At 34.8% G+C, this 10,669-nt stretch overlaps 4 protein-coding genes across 5 annotated transcripts; 3 read left to right on the top strand and 1 right to left on the bottom strand.

Annotated features, from left to right (window-relative positions):
* Nucleotides 1-162: 162 nt before the first annotated feature.
* On the bottom strand, nucleotides 163-1,542 carry LOC103850977 (gibberellin-regulated protein 4). Its single transcript, XM_009127792.3, has 4 exons — nucleotides 1,292-1,542; nucleotides 1,084-1,122; nucleotides 953-986; nucleotides 163-573 (listed from the first exon to the last, which is right to left on the bottom strand). Exons 1-4 carry the CDS (start codon nucleotides 1,355-1,357, stop codon nucleotides 392-394), a joined length of 321 nt encoding a protein of 106 aa, XP_009126040.1. The 5' UTR covers nucleotides 1,358-1,542; the 3' UTR covers nucleotides 163-391.
* Nucleotides 1,543-1,766: 224 nt separating this feature from the next.
* LOC103850976 (50S ribosomal protein L27) lies at nucleotides 1,767-5,060 on the top strand. 2 transcript variants are annotated; one of them, XM_033285777.1, is made up of 4 exons: nucleotides 1,767-4,234; nucleotides 4,302-4,413; nucleotides 4,499-4,623; nucleotides 4,693-5,060. In XM_033285777.1, the coding sequence occupies exons 2-4, from the start codon at nucleotides 4,317-4,319 to the stop codon at nucleotides 4,939-4,941; spliced, it is 471 nt and encodes a 156-aa protein (XP_033141668.1). In that variant the 5' UTR covers nucleotides 1,767-4,234; nucleotides 4,302-4,316; the 3' UTR covers nucleotides 4,942-5,060. The 2 variants fall into 2 exon arrangements, with proteins under 2 accessions (XP_033141668.1, XP_009126039.1); XM_009127791.3 differs by having other exon boundaries at nucleotides 1,767-4,413.
* A 2,144-nt stretch (nucleotides 5,061-7,204) lies between these two features.
* Nucleotides 7,205-8,463, top strand: LOC103850975 (40S ribosomal protein S9-1). Its single transcript, XM_009127790.3, has 3 exons — nucleotides 7,205-7,411; nucleotides 7,637-8,018; nucleotides 8,106-8,463. Exons 1-3 carry the CDS (start codon nucleotides 7,384-7,386, stop codon nucleotides 8,287-8,289), a joined length of 594 nt encoding a protein of 197 aa, XP_009126038.2. The 5' UTR covers nucleotides 7,205-7,383; the 3' UTR covers nucleotides 8,290-8,463.
* Nucleotides 8,464-10,027: 1,564 nt separating this feature from the next.
* Nucleotides 10,028-10,502, top strand: LOC103850974. Its single transcript, XM_009127789.2, has 2 exons — nucleotides 10,028-10,386; nucleotides 10,499-10,502. Exons 1-2 carry the CDS (start codon nucleotides 10,028-10,030, stop codon nucleotides 10,500-10,502), a joined length of 363 nt encoding a protein of 120 aa, XP_009126037.2.
* Nucleotides 10,503-10,669: the final 167 nt, after the last annotated feature.

The raw sequence follows: 10,669 nt of genomic DNA, 5'->3' as shown, positions 1-10,669 counted from the left end.
GGCTTCTCAATATTAGGCTCTATAAACCAATGATGGGCCTTAAGGATTAGGCTAAGGGGTCAATGCTAAGTACGTCTCCCATTTCGTATGCTCTCTTTCTTTTATTTTCTACTTTTGAAAATGTCGGTAATTGTGTATTTTCTTTTTCGAAAACATACTTTAAACACACAAAATATTTATGAAAATATCATTAATTCATAGGCCACTCTCATATTCTTTTAAGGATTTAAAACAAACAAAATCCCAAAGGAGTGACATAACATTACAACCTTAGGAATAAAATAACGAGAAACAAAAAGAGAAATAACAGTTGATCAAAGTGAAACATAACCATCATCGAAAACTTTTATTATAAAAAAGGAACGATAATGTTAAAACGGTTGGGAGATTTTCAAGGGCATTTTGGTCCACCCTGTTGAGTTTTCCAGTTGTTGTAGCAAGAGCAAACTTGTTTGTTCCCATAGTAACCCGGAGGCACACACAAACACTTTCTGCAGCATTTGTTGCAGAACAAAATGCAGGCGTTGTGGTACTGTGTCTGGCTACACCTCCTATCACACTCCTTTGGGCATTCTGGCCATTTCACATAATCAAATTTGAAATTAGTCGACATTTTAGATATTTAAATGACTGAATCTAGGGAAAAGAAAGGTAAAATGATGAAAAAGAAAGGACATAATCATGTGTTTTGACCGTCTGTGTGTCCCAAGACAGTTGGTTACTTTGACCATTATTTAGGGGTAAATTAGTCAATATTTTAATTAATTGATAGTCTACGGATCTGACCAAACAGTCCACTCAACACTCCTCCACTCTCAACTTGTTCAACAGTTTTGCTGAACTTCTTTACTTCACAGTTCCTTTACTTAATCATGGATTTGGCTTTTTGGGGATCAATATATAAAATTTAAACCAGATTATATAACAAGATAGTAGTGAAGAAAACACTTACGGGAACGTTTCAGGCTTCCTGGTCCATAACGTTTCTGAAAATTAACCCAAAGGTTAAAAATCATTAGTAAATAATCAAAAACACTTGTTAATAGATTAATATGTAAAAAATCATTTATCAAGAAAACTTACTGGGTTATACTTCCCTCCAGATCCACTTGAGGCCATTACCTAAAGACCAAAACAGTACAAGTACATTTAGCTAAGGTAGTCTTAAATATTATAACCAAAGGTACAATGATAGAACAACATTATCTTCTGCTATAGAGGACAGATTAAATATATGGGTTTTTAATCGTTAATAAGAAACAATGTAAGAAGTTTAGACATGAGATGTTACCATGGTTTGAAGCAAGGAGAAGACAACGAGGGCCAAGAGGAAGAGAGCTCCACATGACTTAGCCATTTTTGTTTTGTTAAAGAACCAAACACTCCTCTAGATCTACTCAAATTAGGTTGGTCTCTTTTTGTTTGAGCTTTTAAAAGATGTGTCCTGAGAGAGGAGTATTGGTTGAGGACCCTCTGATGTTGCATATAAGCTATATATACACTCAGTGGTTACCATTAAATTATTCCATGCGGCAATACGTATCGTAAATACCGCATCCTTCCAATTATAGTCGGCCACGTTTTCCTACGGTGTTAGTCACTTGCTATTGGTAACTGTGGTTGATGGTTGCACATGGTTTAAGAAAAGCTTTTTTTTTAATGACGCCAGAAAGGTTAAATATATCTTGAATTCGATACTTTTGTAATATCTTATGAACTAAAGTTTTTAAAATCTAAGAAAGATACTATACATTGTATTTTTTTTTTTGCTATTACTCATATGTTTTCACTCTCACGGATTGTAGTATACTTTTCACTTTTTCAGTGACTACATATTTTTACATTCATTTTAATTAAAGAAAACCAAACTAAAACTTATTTTGCATCGCTATTGAATTTCATCTCTATTTTTCAACTGGGTTGAGTAATTTCAAACCCTGGATAGTCATTTGTGTAAGCTCTCACGTGTGGATGAGCTTTCTCCAGTTTCATTTCACTGCATGTGTATGTATGAAGAAAAATGTGGGGATCAAAATTTTGGTTCCACATATCGGGATAAATTAGTTTGGTTTAAAGATTCTATCGCTCATGTAGTTAGTTTAAAACTTCTTTAGTATTGTATTTAGATCCCTTATAGTTGTTTGGTAAAGAGTAAAGCACATTATGTGGTTTCTGATGTTTTAAACTATGATATCAGGGATATACGTTTGAATTTTCAATTCAAACTTCATTTTTGAAGAGATACAGTATGAATCCTTAGTTTGTAACTTTGTATTGATGTTATATGATATTTTTGGGAAGAAATATATTGTTTATCTTGTTTTAAAAAACAAAGAAAAAAGGGACGGTGCATTGAAGAAGGAAAAGGGAGTTAGATCTGGAGTATCTGACCAACGGTCCCAACTGTAAAATGTAACTAAAATCTTACAACACTAGTAATATCATTGCTTGTTGAGGAATGATGATTAATTAAATATTTTAGTATATAGTGAAGATAAATTCGTTACTCAATCGTATAAGTTAACACTAATTATTGTTATGTTTTTAAAAGATAAACCGGATCTAGATCACCTGATATAATCAGGATTGTCAGGTTGATTGCTTAGCAGATTTCATTCAAGGCATTCAAACCTACCAAAAAAAAAAAAATCTATAGATGAACAAATTCTTGGTAGAGTGAACTGGTAGGAGAATGATTATTCCTTTAGAGTTACTGCTTTTTTTTTTTTGCTAAACTACCTCGATAACACTTTTTCTTCTTCTTAAATCTGTTTTGAGATCTTATAAAAGTGAACCTTAAACACATAGGTAGTAGTAGTACTAATTCCACCACTAGATATACCTGTTCGTAAATGCAAGAACATTACGATTTATGCAACTTGAAAGACATATGCAACAACAAAACCGTAAATACACATGCACGCACATACCGACTTGTGTACTGCGTAAAATATCAATTCATGTAAAGTTGTTTTTCCGTAAAAATACTAAAAAAATTGAAAAAGAAGATAAAGAGAAGGCATGTGCATTCACTCAGTTCCACATGCTCTCTCGCCAATTATTGTTTTAAGCCACTGTGCTCGGAGAAAAGGAGGGAACATAGGGGATATTTTTGATTTTAGGATATATTATCTTTTTAGTAATAACGTATGAAATCATTATTTACCAGAAATAAATATACTTAATGATACATGACCGAAAAAAAATAGTAAATGAAAAATGAATATACCCAAAGTGTACAAAAAATTAAAAACTTGTAAGAAATGACAACGGATATTAACCTCACCGAGGATAACTTTATAACGTAGGTCTGCTCAATTTTTTAGTATATTGATTTGTAAACTATGAAATGAATAGAAAATTTGGTTTTGTTAATAAGTTTTCAGTTTTTTTTGGATCCGGTTAAATAGAGAACATATGAGAAAATTACCAGGTTGGTTTTGCAATATGGCTACAAAATGTATATATATATATATTACATGGAAGATATTTTCAGCTATTTTCTTTCATATTTTGACTTACACTGTATACATTTAGAAAATAAATAAATAACTAATGAAAATAATTGGTGTGGCAAAAAAATTATTACGAGGGTTATTATAAGAAACATGTAGGGTCGGGGAACGGCACGGCAAAGCACGGACCGTAGGACCCTTTAAAAGAAACCATTTGGATATACATTTCAAAAAAATTGTATAGTAAGGACTTCAAAGCATGTGATGGATCACATGGATATTGATTACTGTCGAAAAAAGTTTATAGATCATGTCAAGTTGTTCAAACACATGGATGCATACAGTACAGATGATGAAAATATAACTTTTCATACCAATTTGTGTTAACAAGAAATAAGAGATAGTGATCCTCATGTCAACTTGTTCACACATACAAACCAAAGTTGCAAGACATTTGAGATAATTTTCATACCTAGGGAGTACTGTTGGTTTCCTTCCAAAAAAACTCAAATTTGAAAACGGAATGAAACATTCTGTGTTACAATGTTGTCAAAAATAATTATGATCTTGTGAAATATTAAATCGGAAACGACAAAGGCAAATTTAATTTCGAAAAAAAAATTATTATCTTTGATCCAAATGAAAATGTAGGGGTCATAATGTAAAAAACTGAAACGTGAAGACCCTATGTGTGTATAATCGACAACTTGCAAAATAGAGCTTTCGAGTTAAGGCTTTTCTCTCCTTGGCCGTCTTCTCACTCGCGCTTTCGAGTTAAGGTATTTGTAACTTAGTATTGAATTTGATTCTCTTTTGGGTACTTTTTATGCTCTTTGTTGCTAGCAGATTCTGCTAAAAAAAATGAATTTCTTGAACTCAGCAGCATCCATATGCAGAAGAGTTAGTTTGAGGGAACTAATCACAGAGGTCCCTGCTTACAATGGCAGTGGCATCTCCGGTATATATACTTATCAATCTCTCTGTGTGTGTTTGATCAGCTTTCCTGGTTAACTAACTTGTGTTGTTGTTGTTGTTTGTTTAAGATGGTTCATCAAGTGGGTTGAGTTTGGTGTTTAAGCGTTGGGCTACTAAGAAAACCGCTGGTTCCACCAAGAACGGTCGTGACTCTAAACCCAAGAATCTCGGTGTCAAGAAGTTCGGAGGAGAGGTAACTTTACAACAGTGAGCTAATTAGGATGAAGAGAACCAAATCAATATGTGTGTGTGGTTTTTGCAGAATGTGATACCGGGAAACATAATAATCCGACAACGTGGAACTCGGTTTCATCCTGGAGACTATGTTGGCATCGGGAAGGACCATACTCTGTTTGCTTTGAAGGAAGGACGAGTCAGGTTCGAGAAAAACAAGATCACTGGTCGCAAATGGATCCACGTTGATCCTAAGGGAGGTCATGTTCTTCACCCTATCTACACAAAAGCTGCTTCGACTAAGATGGAATTGGAGACAGCTTCTTCGTCGTCGTGAAAAAGACATTGATTCAACAATCTAAATGTGCCTTTCTTTTGTTAGATAATACTATCTCTTGACAAAAAAGACGATGGTATAACAATACTCAATTCAATAACATATGCTGTTTACGCCAATGCATAAGCTCAATTGTCCAAAAGATTATCAAATATTGACCCCATAAAAGTACAAGCATCAGGCTCTTGTATACGTCCCTGACTCTACCTCCAATGCGAGCTAAACAAGAAGCACAACACTATCTACTAACATATTGTAATAGATTGAAACTTAATAGGAGCTCCACTCTCTCAGTTCAAAACTAAAGACAAAACAATCCTCGTTACAAGAACCGGAGTGTACCCAATCAAAGGTTGTTAATAGAACTCCAGTAAGAAAACTGGTTACTGACCTTATCTTATTTTTCTATGTTAGATACGTTAGTCTGCGGCTGTATGTATATCCGAAAGTAAGACAACGATACCTTATCGCTTTCAATTTTAGTAGTAATCATATACAGTATATGAGTATGGCGAGCCAGCTTTGTTTTCGGGCATAATGTGCAATCAAGAGCCAACTTGTTTTACTCATTAAAAGCAGTTTCCTCCCATTTCTTCTCAAGTTGTCACTTGTCACCCACATCAATTTTTGAATTATTTCCCTCTATTTTGCATTTTCTTTTCATTAGTGCAAACCTCATTTTTAAACAAAAGTTATTTCGTTTGGTAGAAAATAAATTATACAGTATGTCATCTTTAATATTGCAATTATCATTTTTTATATGAGCGCATTACCTACTGGGACACTTTTTTATTTTTTTTTACACCTTACGACACTTTGTGATGGTGAGACACTTTCTCTGAACAGCTAGCTCTTTCTTGACATATATACCCTTAGTGAGACAAGAAACAAAATTGTCGTTTAGTGTCTTTGGGGTAATTACAAATCGTAACTTTAGTTTTGGTCTAGTTATTTTTCTGGTTATTCTATCTATATTTTATGTTATTCTTTTCTTACCTTACTTTATGATTTCATTTAGATCTATCTTAATTTCTAAAATATATAAAACAAAAAATAATTGCTACATTAATTTATATATAAAATTCTCTATTTTTCAACATCCATTTTCATATATTTTAACATACATACAGAAAAAAAAAGTGGATATAGACACTAAAATATGGATGATATGAATATGGACAACAAAACTTAGACAAAACTTAGACAAATGAATTGTGGATGGTATAATTTTGTTGCTTCAAGAAATCTGGATCTCAAAGAAAATGAATTGCAGACAATGTAATTTTGTCGATGTGGATGAGACCACGAGAGCTTGCCATTTTCTTCTCCACAACGAAGCTCGGACCTGCTCGCTGTCGCGTCGTCCCCTCCACACCGGAGCTCGGACCTGCTTACGGGGAGCAGGAACATTTGTGGATCTTGTTCAATGGTGACTCAGAAGAGATGATGGCCACGAAATAAAAGAAAATGATTCTGATTCATGGAGAAGGGGACTGAAATGGATTTGAGTAAAACATGACAAGGAATTGCAACCAGAAAAATCTAGAAAAAGGTGGAATTAGGGTTCGTGAATTGAAGTATATTTGGGACTTTTTTCGATTTTTTGGTAATCATAAACTTAAATACAAGCTTCGTTAACGTGTTCGGCGGAGATCCGAATCTGATGGTCTTTGAACCTTCAAATCTGGTGAAGTTGATGGAAGGACTGTGACAGACATCATTTTCTGGGCTGAGGAAGAAGTCGGAAACGGTGGAGGGTTAAACGGCATGAATAAAAAAATAAGAAACATGGATTGTGGACAAGTTGGAATGATGGATCCATAACTTGATTGAAACTGTTGATAATTACATTTAGATGGTAAAGTGAAATTATATCGAGGTGAGATATTCTTTGTTTCAATTGTGTTTTAATTTAGTACTTGTTGTCGGTGAAGAAATTGAACATAAAAGAACAATAAAGATAAATAAATTAAAACACATATAACTGTATAATATATATAGAAGGATAAAATGGACAAATCAACCATAATAAGTGTGTCACATGTGCATTGTGTCTTATACTGTAATTGAAAAGACAAAATGTGTCCCTCAATGTAAATTTTTCTTTTTATATTGATCTAACATTAAGACATGTGCAAAATAACATCCTTTGGTACAAAACTAATCCACAAATGAAAAAGTAAAATCACAATTTTTTTGGGTTCAAACAAGTTAATATACTATATATAGTAAGCTGAAAAATGAAGCATATAGTGAACCCAAGGGAAAGGCCCAATAGAGTTACATTCCAATTAAAACGGGCCACTATATCCAGAAAGGCCCATTAAATCCACGAGACTTAGGGTTTTAAACAATCATATAAAGCAGGAACTCGTCTCCTTCTTAACCTCTCTACGTGCCTTAGCTCTCAAGACCGCCGCTTCTCACTAAGAAGACCAAAACATGGTGCACGTTTGCTACTACCGTAACTGTAAGTCTCTCCCTCCTTCCATTGCCATTTATCTTATCAATCATCTTCAATTCAAACTACCTAGGATTACTGTATACTTAGATTTAGAATAAGAAAACTTATGTTCTATATCATTGCGTTTGTGATTCGGTAGCTTCTAAGATGGAATCCATTTTAGAGACATTGACATAGATCCTGTCCGAAGATCGTGTCTTATTGCTGATAATCTGTGTTGTGTTTAATTAGATGGAAAGACCTTCAAGGGCCCACGACGTCCTTTCGAGAAGGAGCGTCTCGACTCCGAGCTGAAGCTAGTCGGCGAGTACGGTCTCCGCAACAAGCGTGAGCTCTGGAGAGTCCAATACTCTCTTAGCCGCATCCGTAACGCGGCTAGAGATCTTCTTACTCTTGATGAGAAGAATCCCAAGAGGATCTTCGAAGGTGAAGCCCTTCTCCGTAAGATGAACCGTTACGGGCTTTTGGATGAGAGCCAGAACAAGCTCGATTACGTCTTGGCCTTGACCGTTGAGAACTTCCTCGAGCGTCGTCTTCAGACCATTGTGTTCAAGTCTGGTATGGCTAAGTCTATCCATCACTCCCGTGTCCTCATCAGGCAGAGGCATATCAGGTATTACTAATGGGCTTAAATGTCGTAATGGGCTTAAATGTCTTAATGGGCTTTGTTACTCATATTGATTTGTTTTTTTTGTCTAAGGGTTGGGAAGCAATTGGTGAACATTCCTTCGTTCATGGTGAGACTTGACTCGCAGAAGCATATCGACTTTGCGTTGACCAGTCCCTTCGGTGGTGGCCGTCCAGGAAGAGTGAAGAGAAGGAATGAGAAGTCTGCCTCCAAGAAAGCTTCTGGTGGCGACGCAGACGGTGATGACGAAGAGTAAATCTTAACTCTTACCGCAGCTTTTTAGCTATGAAGCGATCTGCTTTTTGATATTTTTAGTCTTGAACTTTGTTCTTCATTTTCAGACGATTGTTTCGTGGTTTCTTTGTGTGTCAGAACCTTTCTTTGAGTTATATTTTTATTTTCAGACCCACAAAAATTATACTCATCTTTTTGCAAAAGCTTAAACCCGAAAATAATTTCTTGGCTCTAATGGATGCTCATGCTATGTCCTTATCTTTAGCACCCTATAAGTATATAACATTAGTTGTTTTCCTTCGGCCTTGTTAACACTAGTTTATTTTATTTAAGTCCTATTTTATTATTCTTAAATTCTTAGTGATATTGTTGATCAAAAAAAAAAAAAAATTCTTAGTGATATCGCCGTCCGTGATTATATAATGCACAGTACAGTTGCTTACTAACACTTGGTGTTTACTTAGCACACGCGTTACATGCGGATTACGTGGAAACCATCTCATCATACTAATAATTGTTTTTATGCTTGAAAGATTCAAGCTGCTGTAGGTTAGTCAGACACGTAAATGAAGATAGTAGTATGACTTATCACTCGATGTAAGCCATGATACAAATCCCATTTCTCCACGTAGTTAAGAAAATGAGATACTCTAATTTTTTTATAATTTTGGAAATGAGATACTCTGATTTTTTATAATTTTGAATATCTGCCGATGGATATGACCCTACCCTGCCTTTCCATTACCAATCATGCGACCATTATAATTTTATTGTTGTTAATATTAAGAAAATATATCTACAATAACCACATAACTTTAGTAGTATATGTTAAAACATTTTCAAAAATGTTAAATGTTCCAATTGGATTCCATCTACTATCACATTAACGCAACTGTTATAATTTATGTATATATATATATATATATATATATATATCTGCTAATTACTTTTTTCTTTCAAAAATCTATTGACAATAATACGCAATTTAATGATATGATACGAGATGCAAAAAACTGATATCAATAAATAAAATATGAAAAATAACCTACATCTGTCCCCAAAATAAAAACATAGCTTAGAAAATGTTACTCCCTCCGTTTTTTAATATAAGTCGTTTTAGAGAAACTTTTTTGTTTCAAATTATATGTCGTTTTCGGTTTTTTATGTAATATTTATTAGTAATTAATGTTGTCTGACCAATGATAATATATCTTCTATTTTTCTATTGGTTAAATTGTGGTTAGGTAAATAATTAATGATGTTTTTGTTTCGAAAATATAAGAAATTAATGATTTTCTTAATCTATGTGCATAGCTTCAAAACGACTTATAATAAAAAACGGAGGGAGTAGCTCTTAAAACCAAATCTAAGAGGGATTATTATGGAGATGACATGGCCTATAGTCTTTGTAAAATTGTAAGTTATCGAACTAGTGTTGGAAAAATGCCGAACAAAACGGTTTCGGATCTGGTCGTTTTCAGATCCGATTTCCACTTCTTCCACACGTCTCATTTCATCTGGTCAAACAACACAACAGAGAGATCCGGTCCACACGATTTCTCTTTCCGACAGGCTCAGCTAATTATCCACGTGTCAAAACCTCTATGGTACACATATCAAATGACGTCATCAATACCGACACGTCAACAATAACCGTTTTTCATCCCGTGTATATAAATTAAGAAGCTCTGTTTCACATGTCTGTCACAGTTCACAATAAATTTTAACTTCCGAAGATTCAAATCTTTTTTTTTTAAACGATGACGAGACGAGAAGCTGAAGCTTGGTCGGAGATGGAGGCAGTAGCTAGGAAGATGGTGGAAGAGGTTGAAACAGAGAGCAGCGGATCATCTGAAGCTGAGACTGAGTCTCCAAGATCTGTCGGACGTTGGGGAGCAGCTCCTACGGTCACGGGGAAGACGGCTAAGGAGCGAGTACACAGCCAGGTTTTGAAGATCAGGGAGGAAGATCTCTGTGTTCTCGTGGAAGCCAGAGCTGCGAGTCTAGAGAATAGACGATACGTTCATCATCCACCTCGTCTCGGTCTGTTCCTGATCTCGAGGCCGAGTCTGCCATGTTCACCTCTTAGTGGAAAAGTGAGATCCGTTAACGCTGTCCAGTGATGATTCTCATCGATCAAAGGTTTATCTCTCTGTTTCTCGATCGATCAATCAAACTGTGTGCATCTGATGATGATATTAACTTTGGTTGATCGTTTTTGTATTGTGCAGGTGATTTGGTCCTCTGCGTTTTCTCTTCTAATGTTTCTGTTTTTCTTGTTGGTTTTATTTCTGGAAGAACTCTTTAGAGAGTCTTTTTTCTTGTCATAATGTCATGTGTATATAAACCGTCAATGTATATATACATGAGCTCATGAAATTTTATGCTCGACTTTTTCTTAC

Source organism: Brassica rapa, chromosome A02 (assembly GCF_000309985.2).
Source record: "Brassica rapa cultivar Chiifu-401-42 chromosome A02, CAAS_Brap_v3.01, whole genome shotgun sequence".
Taxonomy (NCBI): Eukaryota; Viridiplantae; Streptophyta; class Magnoliopsida; order Brassicales; family Brassicaceae; genus Brassica; species Brassica rapa.
The sequence above is the reverse complement of the archived record's forward strand: the minus strand, read 5'-3'. Positions and strand labels throughout refer to the sequence as shown.